The 22338-nt window shown below is 37.3% G+C and overlaps 1 protein-coding gene across 1 annotated transcript in view; it reads right to left on the bottom strand.

Moving 5' to 3' along the window:
* Positions 1-14672: 14672 nt before the first annotated feature.
* The window catches only part of LOC145997204 (juvenile hormone epoxide hydrolase 1-like), an 88793-nt gene continuing 81127 nt past the window's right edge, over positions 14673-22338 (bottom strand). The window contains exon 6 of the mRNA XM_083133952.1: positions 14673-17252. Within this exon, the coding sequence (XP_082990078.1) occupies positions 17024-17252 (229 nt within the window). The 3' untranslated portion in view covers positions 14673-17023. The remainder of the gene's footprint in view (positions 17253-22338) is intronic.

The following is a 22338-nucleotide window of genomic DNA, read 5'->3' on the forward strand; positions in this document are numbered from 1 at the left end:
TCCGTCATCTTTGTCTTCCATGGATAACTGCGCTACCGCTCCACTATAAGATCTAATGGGGCGAGTTGGAACACGTAATACCGTTGTTTTCCGGCGAGGACAGTCCTATTTTTTGTGAAGGTCACTAGCACAAATTTCACACGTGGGTGTCTCTCCAGTATATATTATGTGCGCCATAAATTTATCGACCTGAATAAAGGACGCTGAGGGTTTTTTCAATGATATTTTCACTACTCGCACTCCGTTTTGTACTTGATATCTAAACTTCGTGCTCCATGTTTCACGTGTGATGTTATCCACTACACCGAAGTCACTTAATTTGGCACTTATATGTCTATCATCTAATTCAAGCGGGAGATTGAACACTCTAATATATTTCACTTCTCGGCCAGCATCACTGAGTTTCACTTTTGTCATCTGTCCATTTTCATAATGGAAGTTTACCTCACCAGAATATTTTTCTAGAATTTTATCCATTGCTGCTCGTCTTACTAATTTTAAATATACACCGCGAACAGTTGTCGGTATCTGTATGGCATATATTTCATTTAATGTCAATTTAAAAGTTCCGTATATAAATTCATGTATTTCACTGGCACTCGGTTTAGTTGTTCCATTCTCAAAGCTTACCTGAATGGTATTTTCACGCTGCATGATGATCGTATGTTGTCGTTTCAAGTCTATTCACAAAATGAGTGGGAGAAAAATCCCAATTTGATCGCGAAACAGTTCACCACGGTACTCGGTTAATTCGTTTGTTCACAGCAGCTCGCAACACATCTGTACTCTACCGTGCCGTGGCACTGACTCAAACTACACCACGAGTTCGTTCCTTCATACGGCATGATTATAAGTTAAGACGAATTCGTTCAATGTGCATTAGAAATATAATCCCCACCCGCCTCTTTATAAACAACACACCCAAACGCTCCTTTGAAGTAAATGAAATAAAGGTGTTATGAATGTCACAAAACATATAAGCAAAATCTACTATATTTACGACTCAATCGTTTTACATGGAGATGTTAGATCTTCGAAAATTGAGGTTATGGTTTAATTGTAATTGTAGGATACCCCATAGGTATTGATAAGCTAAGTCTCTAGTGTGCACTAGATTGGTTCATTTGTAGTGACGTGCTCAGGAATTTGTAAAGAGGTATGTGAATATAAAAATGTTTGTCAAGAAAAACTGTTTGATGCAATTCCCACTAGCGCACAGAGAAACACTTGCGGAGCACTTGAGTACACGCAGAGAAGCATAAACACTCGCATAGAAGAATAGAGCTGACACGTAAGATACACACAATGGACATAATAGGGAAACGGTTTCAAACACATGCTCAAAATACATAAAACTAAAGAATAAAATGAAGATGGTCATCACGGATGTACACTTTGATTACGCACTTAAGTTTGTGAGGGAATAATAATAATAAAAAAGTAAAATGATAAAAACAAAAGATATATTAAAAAGTATTTTAATGTTAACCAGTTGCTAATGTTAATGTTAAAGTGGCTACAGAGTCCGAGTAGTCTTGTGAGCGGTAAGGCTTAGGGGCCAATTGGGACAGTTCCTTAATTCTTGTAAAAGTGAGTTTCCTGCCGGTAGCGGTGCGCACCACAATTCTGCCGTCTTCAGTGTAGCACGTGCGGTGCCCGATCATCTCTTTCGCCGCCAGCAGCATCTCCTGTCGTGCTGGAGTTAGCGACTTGGTGATATTCGCGGCCCAGCTTCTTTTAACTGTTTCTTCGCCGACCACACTGAGCGCCTGGTTTTGTAGGTTTAGAATTTTACAATAATGCAGCGCTTCCCTTCCTGTATGGCCTTGGCCATGGTACGGTTTGGTTTTCCCAAAGGATGGCACCTCGCGATCTGGTCACTCTTGATGTTGATGTGCATCTTATTTCGGAATAAGTCCAGGACCATCTCCTTCACGTTCTCCTGCACTCTGTGAATAAGGAGATACTCACGCCTTGAATACTGTTCCAAATCGTCCAGCCTATCTTCTTGCGATTCTATCCTATCCAGCAAATAATGGAAGTAGTCTTTCTGCACTCTGAAACTTTCTTCCAACCGTGCCTACAATTTACTTAGCTCGTCTTTAAGTTTCTTCATTCCTTCGGGATCGTTTGTAGCACTTAGGTCACTGCTTCTTGACTGTTTTTCACTACCAATTATTCATTTGAAACTGTCCAGCTCACTACGTACCTGCTTTTCGAAGCTTTCCAGCCAGTCGCCGATTTCCTTGGCCGCAGCGCGAGACATCTTAGGTTGGTACGTGTGAAGCACAGTGGTCAGAGCATCAGATAATTATTCAGTATTTTATGTTAATTAACGTTCAAGTTGCACTTGCACACGTCAGTCCTGATCCTTGACACTACTAAACGTATGACAAAAGAGATTCAATTTGAAAACAAATGTAAAATAAAAATTTCTGTTTCATTGTAGATGGCACTTATTTAGCTGAACTAAAAATAAATAAATGAATTTAGAGTCCAACTTTCCACCGAAGTGCAATCAAGCTGGACTTTACTGTGTAGTAATCTTTCTTAACCCCTTACTGGGTAATTTGCAAATGCCAAATCCGTTCAATAGTGGGTAAATTGAAAAATTGCAATAGCTCATCACTCACCGAAGTGCATCTTCTATAGCTACTCAAAGAAAGAAGACTCATTTTGCTGCTTGGAGCCATGCCCTGTCATGCCCCCTTAAAGGGTTAATCGAATATTTATGCAATGTTGTAAATCAGTAGAATTCATCTTGAGGAATGTGAATGTCATGAATTAATCAACTCCAATTTCTAGATTTTAGAACGATTATGTTCTACAAAAAAGAAAAAAAGAATATAACTGTTCATGTAACATAAGTGAAATAAAATAACACTGTTACACCAATGAAAATGAATGCTGAAATATTTGTTATCTGATAAATGAAAATAAATATTAGCACAACTTTCACAACTTCGAATTTTTTTGCAAGATTGTGCCTTTGTTTAAATAATTGTGGCCTTTCATCTTGCTTACCCGAAACAACTCAAAATCAAATGGCAAGCCCACAAGTGGCATGTGGCAGAACATGAACATGAAGTGACTCCGTGATAACAAAAGTTGACAGGTGAAAGAAATAACTGACAATCAATAGCACATTTTAAAGTATGCATTTGCATTATGCTTGAAATATTCAAAACAAAACTACTTACATTTGGATAAAATAAACCATTTATTTTCCAACAAAAGGGAGAACTAATTTGTTTTAATATGGGTGTAGGTTGATAAATTCATGTTCTCCTATATAAGACATGGATATGCCCAATAGTGCTTGGTGGTTTTCCTTGACATATTCTCCTCCTAATGCAATGCACTTTTCACATCGCTGCTGCAATGCTTGCAGACCTTGCAAATAGAAATCCGAAGATTGCACTGCAAATCAAGCCTCTCTGCTAATAATGATGGCATCAGTGCCATTAAAATGCATGCTCTTCAGAAAGATTTTTAATTTGGGAAAGAAGGAATAGATGGATAGTGCCAAGTTTCAGAAATATGGAGGATGCTCCTGTATCTGAAACCGTAGCTGCTCCAGTTTGTCCAATATTTGACTTACCTTATAGACCCTTTTGCCAGCTTTCTTTGTCACTTTCTCTTGAGTGCCACCTCAGTTTGTATGTGGTATTGATCGTTGCACCACATTGGAGTTAATCAGCCAACAATGACGTCCTCACTATTCCAGAAGACAGTGCTCAGAACTTTTGTGGTGGCCTGCTGTACCCTGGCATTCTTTGGGCGTGGAGAATTATTGTGGGGCCATTCTGCTAACTGCTGTTTTGTCATGGGATTGTGGCAATACAATTACGTTTTGTCCATCGCTACCAGTCGTTGCATAAAACTGGAGCTCTCTCTTTGAAATGAGGCCAAAACTTCCTTGTACTTCTCCACCTGTTCATGCTTCTGGTCGGCACTTTGCTGCAACATTCCTCATGCCCAAGTCCTCATGAATAATGCTCCACCACCATTCGTGGCTGATGTGCTGTTCTTCCTCAATTCTTCGGAGTGGGATTTGGCGAACATCAAAAATCATCCTGTAGATGACATCAATCATCCTGGGTGTGGTCACAGAAACTGGCCGACCTGATCTTTGGTCATCCTCCAGCCCAATTTGCCCATGTTTGAAATTCCCTGCCCATTTCTTCACAGTGGTGGCATATGATGGTGCCTTGTCACTCAATGTCATGAACAAGTCATTGTGGTGAGAGCACCTTCAGGAAGAGGTACTTGATGAAGGCATTTTTTTAAGTTGCAATTTTCTGCTTCTTTCAATTCACTATTACTTTACTAAACCACTTAAAATATTTTTGTCTTTGAAATCATGTTGTTTTTTTCTTCACTTCCTCATAAAGTTTTCAGAGAGCAAAGTTCAAGTAAGGGAACTATAGTGCAAGAATGTAATGTTATAAGCAGTGGGGTATTTTGACCTGCTTTACCACAACAATTCTTATTTATTGTATATATTTATTATATTTTAATTAGATGTAATGGAAATAAAATACCAATGCAGGGTTGTCAGTAAAACAGAAATCCGACAACTTTAAATCTTACACCAATTTCTGTGTATATGAAAATGGTTGGTATACTGGTGGTAAACCAGATAACATGAGAAAATATGCCACTGGCAATTCAAAGTGATTTGGATTCTTTTGGAGCAACTAAAAATTATATTTTTGAAGAGATGTCAAAATATTGATTGAGCCACATTTGTTATTTTACTACATAATTACTTATTACCTTGCAGTTGGTTGCACAGAGGTACAAATTTAGCAGATTAAATAAGGATCACGAAAAGCATCACAACATATGTTCAAATTGTCGCAGTATTATAGAGTTCAATTTTCACCTTTTTTATTTCGAGTTTCATGCATTTTCTTAGGATCTTTCAAAGCTCATACAATAGCCTCCCCAATGGTGTAGTGGTAACATCGTCGGCCCAGGTTCAATACCTGGTGGAGGCACATGGCACAGTGGTTCGGATCCCACTTTAAACTGTAGGTCCAGTCCTGATTAGCCTTTCTGTGCATAAAGTGGACTTAAAACCACAAATCAATCAATCAAATCAATTGCCAGGAAGTCCTCCGAAAATGCTGATACTCTTGTATTTAGCCAGCAAGCAAATTTCACAAATGGGAGGAGTATTGGGAATCATATGCCACCGTGAAAGTACTTTTAATGATTTCCTTTATCATTCCAGCAGTTTCTGACTTCATTCACATTGCTCACATAGTTGATTACAGGAGTCCATATATGGTTGGCACAGCGACTAGTTTGCCACATTAAATTGTACAGTTTCATGAAGCTTATGGTAGTTAACCCATAACAGGCATCATGCCAGATTGTAACGCAAAGGGCATGGCATAGTTCCATGGTCCACCAAATTGAATTTACCCATTCCGCTAGTTATCAAAACATTAGCAAACTTTTTCACAAATCATCATGTGTTTTGGACCTTCAACATGCAATTATGATAACATTTTATCCACTCAGTTCATTTAATGCTACAAACATCTGTCACATATTCATAAATAGCTCCATAAATTCATTTTCATATGACTAAGATACAAAAAAAATGCTTCACAAACATACATGCAGTTACCAAAAGAAAACAAAATTACACAAAAAAATTTCTGCACAATGCCAAAATGAGGAAAAAAGATCTCATTCATCGTAGCAATTGCCAACAGAAATAAGTGCTTCATTATCACTTTTATCAGACTCCATATCTAATAATTCACTTTTGCTTCCAACTTCTTCAAGTGTGGCAAGGATATTTCCAAAATAATAATAATAATAATAATAATAATAATAATAATAATAATAATAAAACAGATTGTCAGCTCAGATTCTTGCACAAGGTTCTATACCAAAAGACTTATGCAAAGAGCATCGCATGTTTAATGGGAGAACACAAGAGTGTCTATTGCTCTGAAACTAAAAATCAGTGAGCAAAGTGTTACTGGCATGTTACGTGATATTCCAAGATTTGAAGGTACCAAGAATGAGAGAGAAGTGCTTGCTATTGCTTCTGAGAATGAGAGCGTTGTTCTAGGTTTCAGGTCCCAGGGACCACGCCATGCCTGTTAAGGGTTAAGACAAGGATACATGTAGACTGTGCTGAGCCAGAGGCTGAAACAGGCCAACCACTGGTAGGTTATAAAACATTCGGATCGAAAGTTCATTTAGTGTCAACTTTCATCCTGTCTAAAATTGTACAATTGACTAGTAGTTCAACAAAAATGTTTAGCATAAAAAATGTTGCTTGTGTACTTGGTACATAATTTTACATGTAAATGGTGGCCGCGGTGGCTCAGTCGGTAACGCATCTGACTACCATGCTCAAGGTCCCGGGTTCGATCCCCGGTCGGTTCAAATCCGGGAACTTTTCTAACGATGGAAGCGGTCCCGGCGCCTACCCAGCGTCGAATAACATGGGTACCTGGGGGAAACCCTGGGGGGGGTAAAGGCAGTCAGGGGCATGATGCTGATCACATCACCCCCACTCACGACCGGATCAAGAAAGTGTGGGGCGTTACCCCCACACCCCCTATACGCCTTCATGGCGTGGTGCTATGCACAGGGGAGCAGTTTACCTTTTTTTTTAGTTTTTTTTTGTGTACTTGGTACAGTGTCTCTCAAAAGTTTTAGGACAACGACATTTTAAACTAGGCAACCCAATTTACACAAGCCGTTGCTGGGTTGCGTGCAGAGTTAGGCTCAATTTCAGGGTTGCCACATGCACAATAGATATTTATAAAATACGCGAAAGAAATATAAACAAGTATTATTGTATAAAATTATTAAAAATATCACTATTATATCGCAAATGACTAAATTCTCTCTGAAAGAAAAAAAAAATATTTTCTTGTATTTCATCGCTGATGAGTCTACAGTAAGGAAAACAGGTGAGATGAAACGAAAGGTTACAAAGGAGAAGAGAAAGAGAAAGCGAAAGGATAAGAGGAAAAGTAGAGGAGAGAAGAAAGATAGGATAGACGAGGATAGGAGATGTAGTGAGGAGAATGGAAAAAGATTCGAGGGGAGATGAGGAAAAAAGAACAAAGAAGGGAAAATAGGAGGAAAACGAGAGGAGAGGAAAGGAGAGGAGAGGAGGAGACGAGAAGAGGGAAGTGGAGAGTAGAGTAAAGGGGAGAAAAAGAGAAGAACGAAAAAAGAGAGAATAGTGCAGTGGAGTCGGAAATCTAAGACAGGAAAGGAGATAAGAGAAGTGGAGAAGAGTGGGATGGAGATAATATGCGAGAAAAGTAGGGAAGGCGATATGAGATAAAAGCAGAACAGAAAGAGGGGAGAGAAGAAGGAGAAGGAAGTGGAGAGAAGAGGTAGTTGCAGAAAATATCGTCTGAGCGTCAAGAATGGATGCATTGGTCAAATTATCGACATGAAACATTCAATAACATTTTGAAATGTATTGGAGAATATATTAGATCGGTGCGAAATGCCTTTTGGCTGAGTTCAGAGCAAATTAAAATCTTCCATGTAAGATCTTTGATTTTACCTGCGATTACACCACTAAGAAAATGAACGTAATTTTTAATATTTATAAGAATTATTCAATTTTTCTCCACTTCTCGGTTCGTTGAAATGTAGATTTTGTAATTCAATATCCCCCTCCTCCATCGTTAATTCCAAACTGAATCATTCCGTTTTACACGGCGTGGACAATGAACAGAATGGGATAGGTCTAAAACTTACGAAAATTTTCTGCCACCGGAAGGGTTTGAACCTACGATCATCAGATTGACAATCCTGAACGGTAGCCACTACCCTACAAGTTTTCGCTCCTTAACGCAGGTAGAAGGAGCTGACCAATGTGAAATGTAGATGTAACTCTCCTGCATGTAACGTGCAAACAAGTATTGTTTGTAATGTAACAAAGAGAACGAAAGTAGTACGACTCGGCGAAAACATTTAATGTAGAATTGCACATGGTGAGAACTTTTCATTCGATATTTGAGGAGGTGTCCTTGCCTTGAACTCGAGTGGGAAAAGGGGTAAAATTAGCATGTCCTGAATTGCCACACATATAAATAGTTATTTCATTAATATTTGTCAATGTCTTTGAAGCAGTACACAATTATCGTTAGAGTATCATAATTCACGATCTTATATATAAAAATATCCCGTTGAACGTGTGTCAATTCATTTATTTGTTTATTTTTTTATAAATTCCATATACAGAACAATGTAGCCACTATATACTGCTATTACAAATAATGTTACCATGCTCTTGTTTAATAGAAGGGATTCTTTTTTAAGGAACATCTAGTATGGAGGATCGAACGTGGGACCGTAATGCTTTCAAGAACTCTAACCAATACACTATGCCCTTTGTTTTCTTGGAGCTACATTTCCTAATTATTCTGTCGAATCAATATTGTAAACGTTATCTGCAAAAAATAAGTTAAATACTCAGATATAGCTCTGTACTTGTAGAATTACTTTATACACATGCATTTGAAATTTAACTCTGAATTTCTTTCTTCGTATTAGTATATCTAAGCTTGTGAATATATTTTATTTGTAATTTTATAACGGTTTCATGAACATCTACGAAATAGTTCCTTATAACTTGGAATATGGTGAATAGATATGAAATGTCTTGAAATTAATTTTCGACCACTAGATTTTGGCAAGGGAATTATGTGTGATCCGTTTCCAGTCATTCATTGCTAAAACAAACGTTCTAAAACTATGTGGAATTTTCATTCTGGGATAAGTTTCTTTACTTGCTACATGTATGCGAACTACACTCTGTCCCACTTATCTCTGGAGCAGGTGAACGAAAACAAGTATCTGAGCAGCGATGAACAAGCGAGAGGAACGGGATTGCGTGGAGAGAGGAAAGCCACTGCAGTTACCAGCCTTCCCAGCAGCGTGCACTGATTCGCTCTGTCCACTCGATCTCCTTTCCCCTCTCTCCACTTCTCTTCCGGTATGCGCGGCTTTGCTCCAGAGATGCTGGGACAGGGTACAGTTAATTGTTTCTCAAAAGGTATCATCTATCTCGGTATGCCACACATTTAATTCTTACTCACATGGAAAAAAATGTCAATTTGTATTCAGGGGTAGTTTCACAGTTACAAACTATTTTGGCCTTGATGAGAAGTTTAGTGTAAGTAGGCATTTTGTTTATAATTTTGAAATTGAGGTCGTCTAAGGTTGAAGTCCTCATATTTAGGGCTTGAACTCGTCACCTAAGAGGTTGAAGATTGTCCTCTACTTTGTGCGTGACGTTCTTTATTTTTCTATTCATTATTCATCCTCATCGTCGCGATTAGAAAAAGGTAAAATAAGAAGGTCCTCCACCGTGACCGTGCGGTCTAAGGAGCTGTGCTTTGGACTCCCGACTCCAGGACGGCATGGATTCGAGTCTGCCTATGCTCACTCTCTAGGTTCTCGGCCTGTGTATGGGAACGGTAGCAACCCACCATCGTGAAGAAATTGGGGAGCTACGAGTGTGTAGCGTAACCCAGTCTCGGAAATCTCCTATGGGGCATGTTCCTGGGTAAACAAAAAATAATCGATCAGACAATTCCATTATCGAAGGCGATAACCTCTGGTTGACCAAGTTGCCAATATAAATAAATGGAATACAGATTGTCTTCGAGCTTACATTGTTAAAAACGAGCGGATACACGTTGCCATATCGTATTACTATCCCAATAATTATTCAATACGGTTTTTTGTTTGTCAGGAATTATCACTTAAACTATTGCATGTTGAGCTGGTGACAGAATACTTAAAAAATTGTTGTTTCATTCGAAGGTAAAGGCGTGGTGTAGTGGTTCTTCTACCTGGTTGAAAGAGCGAAAGCTTGTAGGGTAGTGGCTACCGTTCAGGATTGTCAATTTGATGGTCGTAGGTTCAAACCCTTCCGGTGGCAGAAAATTTTCGTAAGTTTTAGACCTATCCCATTCTGTTCATTGTCCACGCCGTGTAAAACGGAATGATTCAGTTTGGAATTAACGATGGAGGAGGGGGATATTGAATTACAAAATCTACATTTCAACGAACTGAGAAAAATTGAATAATTCTTATAAATATTAAAAATTACGTTCATTTTTTTAGTGGTGTAATCGCAGGTAAAATCAAAGATCTTACATGGAAGATTTTAATTTGCTCTGAACTCAGCCAAAAGGCATTTCGCACCGATCTAATATATTCTCCAATACATTTCAAAATGTTATTGAATGTTTCATGTCGATAATTTGACCAATGCATCCATTCTTGACGCTCAGAAGATATTTTCTGCAACTACCTCTTCTCTCCACTTCCTTCTCCTTCTTCTCTCCCCTCTTTCTGTTCTGCTTTTATCTCATTTTATCTCATATCTCCTTCCCTACTTTTCTCGCATCTTATCTCCATCCCACTCTTCTCCACTACTCTTATCTCCTTTCCTGTCTTAGATTTCCGACTCCACTGCACTATTCTCTCTTTTTCATTCTGCTCTTTTTCTCCCCTTTACTCTACTCTTCTCTCCTCTCGTTTTCCTCCTCTTTTCTCTTCTTTGTTCTTTTTCCTCATCTCCTCAAATCTTTTTCCATTCTCCTCACTACATCTCCTATCCTCGTCTATCATATATTTCTTCTCTCCTCTACTTTTCCTCTTATCCTTTCGCTTTCTCTCTCTCCTCTCCTTTGTAACCTTTCGTTTCATCTCACCTCTTTTCCTTACTGTAGACTCATCAGCGATGAAATACTAGAAAACCATTTTTTTTCTTTCAGAAAGAATTTAGTCATTTGCGATATAATAGTGATATTTTTAATAATGTTATACAATAATACTTGTTTATATTTCTTTCGCGTATTTTATAAATATCTATTATGCATGTGGCAACCCTGAAATTGAGCCTAACTCTGCACGCAACTCACCAACGGCTTGTGTAAATTGGGTTGCCTAGTTTAAAATGTCGTTGTCCTAAAACTTTTGAGAGACACTGTACATGGTGTGAGCAACAAAAGGTCAGAAGTCTGCAATGATAAATTTTCAAGTTATTAAGTATTAATGAATCTTTATTAGAATTGAATACAATAGCTTATGAACTGATGAAAAAAAAAATCTGTTCAGTGCGTCCTTCTGCGTGCAACCCCCCATAAATAATTATGGATTTTTCCTTTGATACTTTCCAAGATTTCAACAGGTTCACTTTTGATTCATTATTTTATTTTACAGCCTGAAGGACAAACTGACAAAAGTTGATTTTTGTTGCATCAAATTATTATTAAGTAGTCTATCAATGTGCCAAATTTCGTTTTTATACCTTTTGCAGTGTCTGAGGTATAGGGTGACTATACATCCCATTTTGACCAGGACAGTCCAATTTCAGAGACTTCTCCCGGTCATCCCATACATTAAAGAAAACAATATTTGACTCCAGGAATTTTCTAAAAAATCAAGTTTAAATTTGCGAGACATTTCATGCAAAAAGAAAAAAGTAGAGTTTTTAAACTAGTGTCATAGAAGAACTGTGGCAAAACAGCTGGACTGCGTTTCAAGCACTTGCTAACAATCAAAATGTCCAACTGTCATCGAGAATGTTCAAACAGACGTCTGTTTACTGTTAAGTTAGCCTGCATCGCAGGTTGTATTATTTTGTGTGTGTTCTGTTATATCTATAGCAGTAGATAAGTATGGCCAAGAAGCGTACATGTAGTTTCAATATGAACCTGCAACAAGAATTTGAATTTGTGCAATTTTCAAGCATTATAGAGGTAAAATCTGTTACTAAATACTTTGCAAGACAACAACCCTACAAAGTTAAAGCTTTTTCCAATTGACACTTAAATATGAAAAGCTTTTACCCACCCCTTTTACCAGGTGATGTGCTTCAGGCATTTAATCTCTTCAGTTGACCTTGAAATGTGTGGAGGAACTGATACTGTCTGTGATGATTTCTTGTATAATTGATTTATTTGTGGTTGTTTTATCTGCATAGTCACGCAGAAGAAGCATTCGGTTTAGTGTAAGTGCAATGCATAGATGGACATAGGCTCTGTGCTCTTTTACAAAAGGCTTCTTTGGAAAGAAAATGGCCCAAGGAATGGATAGAACAGGTGACTGTGAATGTAAAATTTTTAGAGAAACCAGTGGCGGTCCCTCCATGGAACAGAGGGAACAGGCTGTTCCCTTCTACTTATCGCCCTTTTTAGCTATTTAAATTATCTATAATTACATAAAAAGAACACTTCTTTCTTCCGAAATCAACACGCCGAAGAAAAACTTTCACCGTGACTGGACGTTTGTTTAAGTCACCTACCCTCGTCGTCCCACCCTCTGCTGTCTGTCGCCGAGTATTTCCGACCACGTGCAAAGGTAAACGATCCTCATGGTGCCGCGGAAGCTGAACTCTCTAGCTGTTCCCTACGAGAGACATAGCGAATTCGTTTTCCTTCGAGTTTTTGCTATGTGCTAAAGTTTAATTGCGTCGTAGTGATAGTTTTGAGTGTAGTAAGTCTATAGTTTCCTAATCTAATTGCAAAATTGCATATGTCATTCATAACGAACTGGAAAAATCTTCTACAGTCTAAGCATCCGCTAAATGCCTTGGCTAAACACTGTGAAATAGCTTCCGAGGGAACAGCTCGCATCCACCTGTTCCACCAGCCCCAAGACGCGCGCAGCGGCAGGACAAAGCGAATGTTGCGAGTGTTGTATGATCGACCGGCTGAAGACGAAAGATTTTAGTTCATTGAACTTTACAGAAAAGACAGCAAACCAACACCTATCCTAACCGAAATAAAAACTAAAACTAAATCGTACACAAGGCATTTTCAAACAAGTTACTACAACTCTGTAACTGTATACTCTTCCAGTGGCAAATTATTGTTGTCCTTGTTTGTTCCCGAGAAGGGAGTTTGGAACAGTTCGGGTTTTGTCACAATTTCTACAAATGTAGTGGATGCATGGACGTCCGCAGGATTTTTTCCAGGGAAAGCAAAGGAAGGCATTTTTTTCCAGGGGGGACAAGCAAGGTACCTTTTCCCCAATAATAGTGTTGTACCCTCAAAAAAACATTGCTTAAATTTGAATTTATCATATTCATGCAATAATTAACACATATTATTGTGGCTGAAATGAAATTATATGTGACAAATATATAATATTTGGTTCACTTTCATTTTCCGGGGGGGGGGACATGGCCCCCCTTGCCCCTCTTCTGGACGCCCATGAGTGGACGTCATACAAAAACTCTGCCATCTGATTGCCATTATTGCATTGAGGACGTTTGAATTACAATGCTCAACTATAAAAAAAAAATGTCAACTTAATCTACAAATAGAGAGGTGAAACCGGTTTCTGATCTCTGATCACTCATAAATTGCTTTTATTAATGTTTCCTATGTTGCGTATCAACAATTTTGTTTTTAATGTTTTCTTTACATTATATCAGTCCTCCTCCGTAGTCGAGCGGGTTAAGGCGTTCACTCGTCTTCGAGATTGTTCGCTGCGGGATGGCGTAGGTTCGAATCCGGCTCTGGTCGGAATTTATTCGGACTACGTATAGGGCCGGTGGCAACCCACCATTGTGAGGAAATTGGGAAGCTCCGAGTGAGTGAGCGTAATCCGGTCAAGAAGACCTACAACAACGGCTGGGGGTTCGTCGGGCTGATCACCCGTCACCCCAATACTGGTCTAAGACCTCCACGCTATAACAGGCGATGAAGGAACAGTGTGGGAGGGAGACCAGCAGTCGGTAGGTAAGCCAAGGCCCTTCAAGGGCTGTAGCGCTGTGGGTTTAGTTTAGTTTACATTATATATTTGCTTTAACATTGGTATTTTCGTTATTTTAACGTGCTTCATGTATGTGATTTCTGAAATTTTTTAGCATATGTTTCGTATGTTTATTTGGTTCATTTGAACAAGGGTTGAATTTTACTTGGTATACTGTATTATATTACGATAGGTATGGGAGGGTAGGGGGCAAGTGCATGTCACCTGTTCCCCTGCCTGATTTAGCACCGCATGCCACTGAGTGAAACTGAATAGACATAGAAATGGATGATTCTGTGTTGATAGCCAATTGATCTGAAGTTTCATCCTCACAGTCACATAACAGAAACCTCATAATTTGTCAGACTCCAGTTTTGAAGTGGAACGAACAAAATAAACCATCTTGGAATGTGAAACTTACCATGCCTACTACATTTTTCCATAGAAGAACCCTTACATGTAAAACAAGAAAGTAATGTCATCAAAATTACTACACCTTAGCTAATGTGTTTGTGATTTTCCATATTAATTAGGTCTCCTGGGATAAGCAAAGTTCTTCTCGGATCGACTTAAGTTACTAAAACACATAGTAACACGTGTGTTAAGTTTTGGAAATATTAAGCTGAATAAATCATGTGTGTCAAACATGTACTTTCCATTCGTCTTTACTACTCTCTTATGTTGAGGTAATTGTGTTAATTCTTTGTATAATTTGCTAGTTTTTATTTCATCACTTTTCCTCCTCCTATCTGTTCTTTTCATTATTGATAATTTCAGCATAAAATAACCATTTGTGTTGTACGTGTGTAGTGGTGTTACACCATTAAAACACTTGGCATAACTTTCCCAAGTCCAGGAGTGTGTTGATCCCATGTTTGGTGAAAGAATGAAGTCTCTCATAGCTCATGAACACAAAAATGTATTATAATAATGGATATTATACACAAAAACACAATTTATAAGACGATGAAGTACCACCCCTTGTGGCTGCTCTGTGCTCGCTATCACACACACAAAGACACAGAGTTCAGTCAGCCCTATTTCGTCATGCATATGATGCATACTTCATGTGGCAGTTCCACATTGGCATCTAGTGAGCAATTCTAACATTATTTTTTAATTATAATTGTATTACAGAACTGAACAACCTGAAATTTCTGCAATTTTTGCAACAAATCTCTGGACTTACACCATGTAACCAAAGTACCAACTTAAAATGACTTTGATTTATTACCTCACCAGCAATTAAAAAGGGTAATTAAATGGTACAAAAACACAAGTACTGTAACAAAATTTGTGTATTCTACAATTTCCTTAAAAAATACTACATAACAGAAGAAATTAAACTGGGAAACAACTGTCAAAATATTGTTGGTACCATTCGAATGTATGTTACATTCTATGCACATTGTAAGTTTAAAAGGGTAATCCTGAAGATAAGAAATATAATTGAGCATTGTAATTTGAGCACTGATCTTGACTTTCTCTTGATGTTACATACAGCAAGAAGCATATGCCAGTTGAATTAAATTATTCATTCATCACTTTGGTCTACGCAGAAAAGTATTTTGATTGCATTATTTAGTTACATTTCAATAATTTTGGTTTGAAAATTATGTGTTATAATACGCAATGCAACAATTTAGAATTTTGAAACTGATGGCAAATTTATCAAAAATAATATTTACCAAATTATAGGTGGTTTGCTAAGCTACACACTAAGTACAAATTAATATATGATTCAAGCCTTTGTGAATGGCAACTGAACCTGGTTAGTAGAGTATATATATATATATATATCATGTATTTACATAATTTTTAAAAAGAGAGTTTTAACATAGAATGCATATTGAAGCATTTCTGATGATGAATAATGAAATTTTCTCAGGATTTCAACCTGGTAATTTCAAGTTGATATCTTGAAAATATTTATTCATCAAATTAAATATGATTTACATATAATAAGCAAGGTTTTGTATTCAGGAACAGGAAAACAATAAATTTCCTTTAGTATGATTGATTGAGTTGGTGTTTTAAGTCCACTTTATGCACAGCAAGGCTAATTGGGACTGGACCTACAGTTGAAAGTGGGATCTGAACCACTATGTGCCTCCACCAGGGATCAAACCCAGAACCCCATGATTACAAGGCAACAACTCTACCATTTCCTTTAAAATAACAATGGTCAATAAACATAGCCATTTGTTACTTTTGATTTTGTAATTCATTAATGCTAAAAATTTCATATGTTATAAAAACTTGAAAGCAATAGCATACCAGAGTTAAATTTTGCAAGAGAAATATCTTCACTCTTTATAAGTAAAATTGCAATTTTAAAATTCCAAGACTATGTAACTTAATAAGTGAGGCTCTTATACTAAATGGATTCACTTGAATATATGTTCTTAAACAGTTACTGCTATGCACATAACAAACAAGAATGAGACAAAGAACCACACAATGTTTCCTTTATAATTCAACAATACTAAATTAAAAAAGAGAATAAAAAATGTAGTCAGTCTGTAACTATACCTGCATCTTGTGGCCTTATTTAAAAAGGGGATTAGGGTTCAAACCCTCTTCCTCCAAAACTTTTGGCATGTTGGATTAATGTAAATTCAGAAACAAAAATCATTAATCCATTTTGAAATATGTATTCACAACTTTACAAAAATACAACAGGGAGCCTTTATGGCTGTTCTCCTTTCAGTGTTGGATAAGTCAAATCTCATTTAAGATTGGACTATGGGACCTTGTGGACTGTTACTTCTTTATATTTCTTTGACCATCAATATGACAATGTTTCTTAGAAAGAGAAAGGTAAATGAAATTAGTATGTGGTAGGCATGGGGAATACATTGTTATTATTTTATGGAAATGCATAGAGCAAAGACCATACTTGAGAGTAACTAATATCTCAACCATGACAATTACCATAATAACAAAACCACTATGTCTTTTCTTTTATTTGAGACAGAGTACAGTGCCAAGCATAAAGAAAATCTAATAGCTGCCTTTGATATGTACTGTTCTCAAATTTGTTACATTCTTAACATCTATTTTGGTTTATTACATCTTTTTATCATCACATATTTACATGTCGTATTTAAACTTCCAAAAAGCTCAGAAACCAGTCACATTTTACACACAAAAATATAAACACCCAAAGACAAATGTTAATCTTCAAAAACACTGGCTGAACCTAGTAACTGTATTTTGTTCCAGTGTTTGACATGTTCACTTAAATTTATTACTTCTGCTTTGTTGGTCCTCTTTTCCTGATTTCTTCCATGAGGCTCACAGCATGAATTATATCTTCAGCCAACAATTCTGGTTCTTCGAATGCTGCGAAGTGGCCACCTCTAGGCATTTGTTTGAAACTTACAAGATTTGAAAATTTTTGCCTCAGGAAACTAGGAGGTTGGCTTGTTAGCTCATTTGGAAAGTTTGCACATGCTGCAGGCACATCAGTTGCAATTCTAGAACAAAAGAAAAGGATTTATTGAATTTTCACAGTTTTAATACAAGTCATTAAAAAAAAGCAACATAACATTAACACATTAACTACCGCATGGGCTGTATTTAACTCGCACATCATTTACCTTAGGAGCCTTCTGTAGGGTTACCAGACGTCCGGATTTTCCCGGACATGTCCTACATTTTAGCCTTATGTCCGGCGTCCGGAAGAAATTTTGAAAAATATCATAAATGTCCTACATTTTGAGCATCGCATAATATTAATTAGGAAAGTAGGTAACAGAAAAAAATCATTCAAGTTGCAAGTCTATGGACTGCGCTTCCAAATTCAATGGTGAAATTTATTTTGATTCAGTCATTACCCAAAAAAGAAAAATAGTTTGTCCTGCTATTAAACATACGGAAAAATGGAATCACTTAATGAACAAAGTTTTGGGACCACTTTCTGATAACGTCACTGTTCAATGCCTGAACAGACTTTCTTGCCTTAGGGTTTATACTGATGGAACAAGGTGTTGCCATTCTTATTCAATATAATTTGATTGTAAAGCAGGGGTATAGAGAACAAAGTTATTCAGGGTGTCTGCCAGTCAAGAAAGTCATGGTAGTCAAGAAAAAGTAAAGAAATCAACAAGTAGGTCAAGAAGTCAATAAAAAGTCAATAAATTATTCTTGTGGTCAAGAATTTTTGCTATCATAATAACTGATTGGTTCATTTAGTTTATTTTACTTCACTTTTTTCTGTCCCTTTGGTTAATCCCGAAGATGAGAATGAATGGTGGTGAGATAAGATAAAGATAGATGAAGGGACAGTCACAAACATATAGGGACAACCGACAAGCCCCACATTAAGATTATACTGGCTTGAGTCCAGACGCCAAAGATTCGCTCGTCTGCCAAACACAGTTCAGGATGCATTAATACGAGAAAGCAGATCTAATTCTCTTCTTAAATTCAGCTTCAGTTTTCATCTTAACTGGCCCTTTGGTAGAGGTTTTCATTAAATAAATATTTATTTTCTTAATTACTAATTTCCAACTTTACCTAAGTAGGGGTCGAATAAATAAACGTTAAGAAGACTGAAAAAGGTCTAGAAAAGTTCAGAAAAAGTCAAGAATTCTGGATGTGTTATTTTGGTAGATACCCTGTTATTGAACTAAAGACTACCCAAGATGAAACTTCTCGAACCATTTTAAATTACGGTAATTGCTGAATATTTGTATGCCATTACAGGTCATAATTCAAAACTTCAGAGAGTACTTTTATTACCATCAGCACAACAGACTCACGAGATAAATTATTTTTTCATCAAGTCTGTAAAATGTTTGTTTGGTACTGGTCACTATAATTTCAAAGAGAGTGACTGTCCACTCTAACATAAATATAGTTTCACTAAACCTGAAATTTTGATAAAAAATTTTCTCTTCTGAGAAGTAACACTTAAAACCAATAAGTTGCTGACCAAGGCAGTTTATTAAGATAAAAACACTTAACACATAACATTTCGACCCTGTATCAGGGTCTTCCTCAGATGAAGAACTAAACAAATGATGAAATATACTACACACAGAAAGATTACATACACATAGCAGGGTCACAAGCCACAGGACAACAAATCAAGTTGACAGTCCTTATCTAGGAAGATTTCTCCAAAGGAATTAAACATATCACCTCCTGACAGTTGTTGACAAATGGGTGTACTACAATGACAGGTGATTGGCAGGTCAAGATTAACAAGAGTCTAGAACCACCAGCTTACCACTCCCTCACCCCTCCTGCCTTTTTGGTTATGGATGAATACTTCCTCCTCTGGTCTTCTTCTTTTCTCTTCTTTCTTCCTACTTCTTTTTTCTTCATTCCTTTTCTTCATCCTTTCAACTTTCTCTAACACACTCTTCCATTCCTTGTTTATCTTGAGTCCTCCATTCCAATTCATGATGTCTTCTCCTTTCTTTTCTATTTCTTTGGCCTCCTTCCATTTTCTCACTAGTTCTCTCTAGGAATGGAAGAGTGTGTTAGAGAAAGTTGAAAGGATGAAGAAAAGGAATGAAGAAAAAAGAAGTATGAAGAAGGAAGAAAGAAAAGAAAAGAAGAAGACCAGAGGAGGAGGTATTCATCCATAACCAAAAAGGCAGGAGGGGTGGGGGAGTGGTAAGCTGGTGGTTCTAGACTGTTGCTAATCTTGACCTGCCAATCACCTGTCAGTGTAGTACACCCATTTGTCAACAACTGTCAGGAGGTGATATGTTTAATTCCTTTGGAGAAATCTTCCTAGATAAGGACTGTCAACTTGATTTGTTGTCCTGTGGCTTGTGACCCTGCTATGTGTATGTAATCTTTCTGTGTGTAGTATATTTCATCATTTTAGTTTAGTTCTTCCTCTGAGGAAGACCCTGATACAGGGTCGAAATGTTACGTGTTAAGTATTTTTATCTTAATAAACTGCCTTGGTCAGCAACTTATTGGTTTTAATATGGAAACAAGGCTTAATTACATTACAAGTAACACTTAAATCATGTAGTAAGAGGTGCATTGATTAGTATGATTACAAGTTTTGAAATTTTGCATTTAAACATTCATTAAGAATTCATTTTTTTTAAAACTTAAAAGTGTTATTTTTCAACTACTTTCTAACATAAATATGTATTATTTATTGAGAATATTTTGACTGAATGTCCTACATTTCCCTTACAGCGATCTGGTAACCCTAGCCTTGTGAAGCATAGGCAACTCACGCTAATGATATAACATACATGTTATGTGAAGAGTGACCCCACAGATAAAATTTGGCTTTCAATTATTGTTGTCAGCTCCTTAAACGATATCAATACAATAGTATACGGCAAGGTCATATTACAAATAACAAGAGACTCAATGATCAGAAAAAAACAATAACAATGCTCAGAAACCAATACAGGAAAACCTTGTTAATACGATATTGGTTAATAGGAAGTACCCTTTAATCCGAAGTTCTTCCCATTCCCCAGCAGATAAGATAGGATTTATAATGTATTTCAGTAAGGATAAATCGAAATATGGATAATTTTTAATACGAAGTTGTTTACAAAACCGTTCTGCAAAACTTGTTTCCCTTAATTCGAAGTAGACACCTGCATAAGTCGACAAGAGAAGATCGAATGTGGAAAGAGCTTGGACGTTATTTTAACTTGAACTTGACATGTTTCCTTGTCCTAAGAGCTGCTGACAACTCCAGGGAAGCAGCTCGAAATGCCCGCTGGACATTGACATTCTTTGTCAATGTGCATGGGAGGTCAAGCTCTTTCCGCGCTGAATGCGCCACCTTGGAAATATTCACCAGTGCCAGATGAGAAATGCGAGATAAGATCGCACGAATGTTACAAAATACAAGACGCGTGGCACCTGGAAGTCTCACCAATCTGTCTAGTTCTGAGCTCGAGATACAGCAATTTCCCGTGAGCAACCAACTTTTGGCCTGGTAGCTGACAACTTCCGGTAACCACTTTCATTAAAAGCGTGTTCTTTGTGCCCTGTAGAACCTCATAAAAAAAGGGAAACAGTTACAGATAATCAAAGCCGCATAGGCCAACTAAAGATCGTCAACCCGCTTAATGTGTTGTCATCTAGGTTTCCCGCAAAAGTTGACATCGATCTTACGTATGTTGCAACTCCAGTTTTCCACTTCATACGTTTCCCAACTGTGCTGGTCATAAAATTTGCCAAAACAGTGTTTTCTTGTCTGAGTGACTTCTCCCCTTTATCTATCAGCAAACGGGGGAAGGGGGGTCCATTGCTAATTGTTTCGGAAAAGCAAACAGTTCTGAAAACCTTCTCTCTGGCTTGCTGATAACTGCAATGACTCAACCAGTGGGAAGGAATAAGCTTCATTGCTTTGAATCTCGCAAAGCTATATAATCCCCGCTTTTCTTCAGAACCATTAGTGGTGTGCTATTAAAAAAAACAACCCAATGCTCAATGTAGGAATACGAAGTTGTGTGTTTACTTTTTCAGAGTTGATTACAATGCAGGCTGAGGAAGAGTTTGGACTGCTCCCTGAAAAAGGAGAGGGGGGGGGGGGCGAATATGAAGTTAACTGAAGCAAAAAATATGTGACTTTTTTTTACAATGTGTTTTAGACAGCCGAACCAGAATGAAATTTACAGGCCCGATTTTTTTGTTTTGTTTTGTGCCAGGGAAAGGTTGTGTTCTCTTCCAAGAGAATCTTCTCTTACCAGTTAATCCTGTAACGGACAATGTTCTAGTACATAAAATCCAATATTCATTCTGTCCGATTATCTCCCGTCTCTTGCTCGTGTGTGACTACTGTCAAGATTCACTTCTTGCAATAAACTAGATTGTTTTCTTTTCCGTAGGTCTCCGTGCAAACGGGTTTCTTATGAACTAAAATTGTAAGAATTTCATGGAAGAGCAACAACTTTGCACAATTAAAAGAAAATACCGTTTTTTATAAGACTTTTTGCCACAACATGCATCCCATGCATAACCGGTTGTATAACTAGGCAGGATAAATGGTGTTAACCGACTCCTCGTAATCTTTGTGTCCGCGTTAAGCTCCCTGTTCTCATTTTGTGTAACATTTTTTTACACTTCCTTTAAAACGTACAATATTATTATATAGTACATATAAAGCTTATTTTCTGAGCTACCACCAAGTATAAAATATCCTTTGTGGGGCTAATTTATACTCTACTTTATTTACACCTGAAAACAGGCGCCATCTTGAAAAGTTTGGATAACTCGAAGTCGTTTAATACGAAGTTGACATTTTTTGGTCCCTTGAACTTCGTATTAATGAGGTTTTCCTGTACTCTGAAAAAACAACAATAACAATGCCTGAAAAAAAGCATTCCATTGTGACTAACATAACAAACCGATCAGTATATTAGGGAATATGAACAGTATGAATATTAAAAGTACAGACACCTAGATAGCTAATGGCAAGTATTGGACATAGTGCATGGTATGAGGTGTGTCATAAGTGAAATATAATGTTTACTCATTTTGTAATTCCTATGTTTATTCCTTGTGACTAACGTAACATTTTTTGTCACACACATAGTGAAACAAGCAATTTGAATGCAAGAAAAA

The sequence above is a fragment of the Lepisma saccharinum genome, chromosome 13 (genome assembly GCF_977018435.1).
Source record: "Lepisma saccharinum chromosome 13, izLepSacc3.1, whole genome shotgun sequence".
NCBI classification, from domain to species: Eukaryota; Metazoa; Arthropoda; class Insecta; order Zygentoma; family Lepismatidae; genus Lepisma; species Lepisma saccharinum.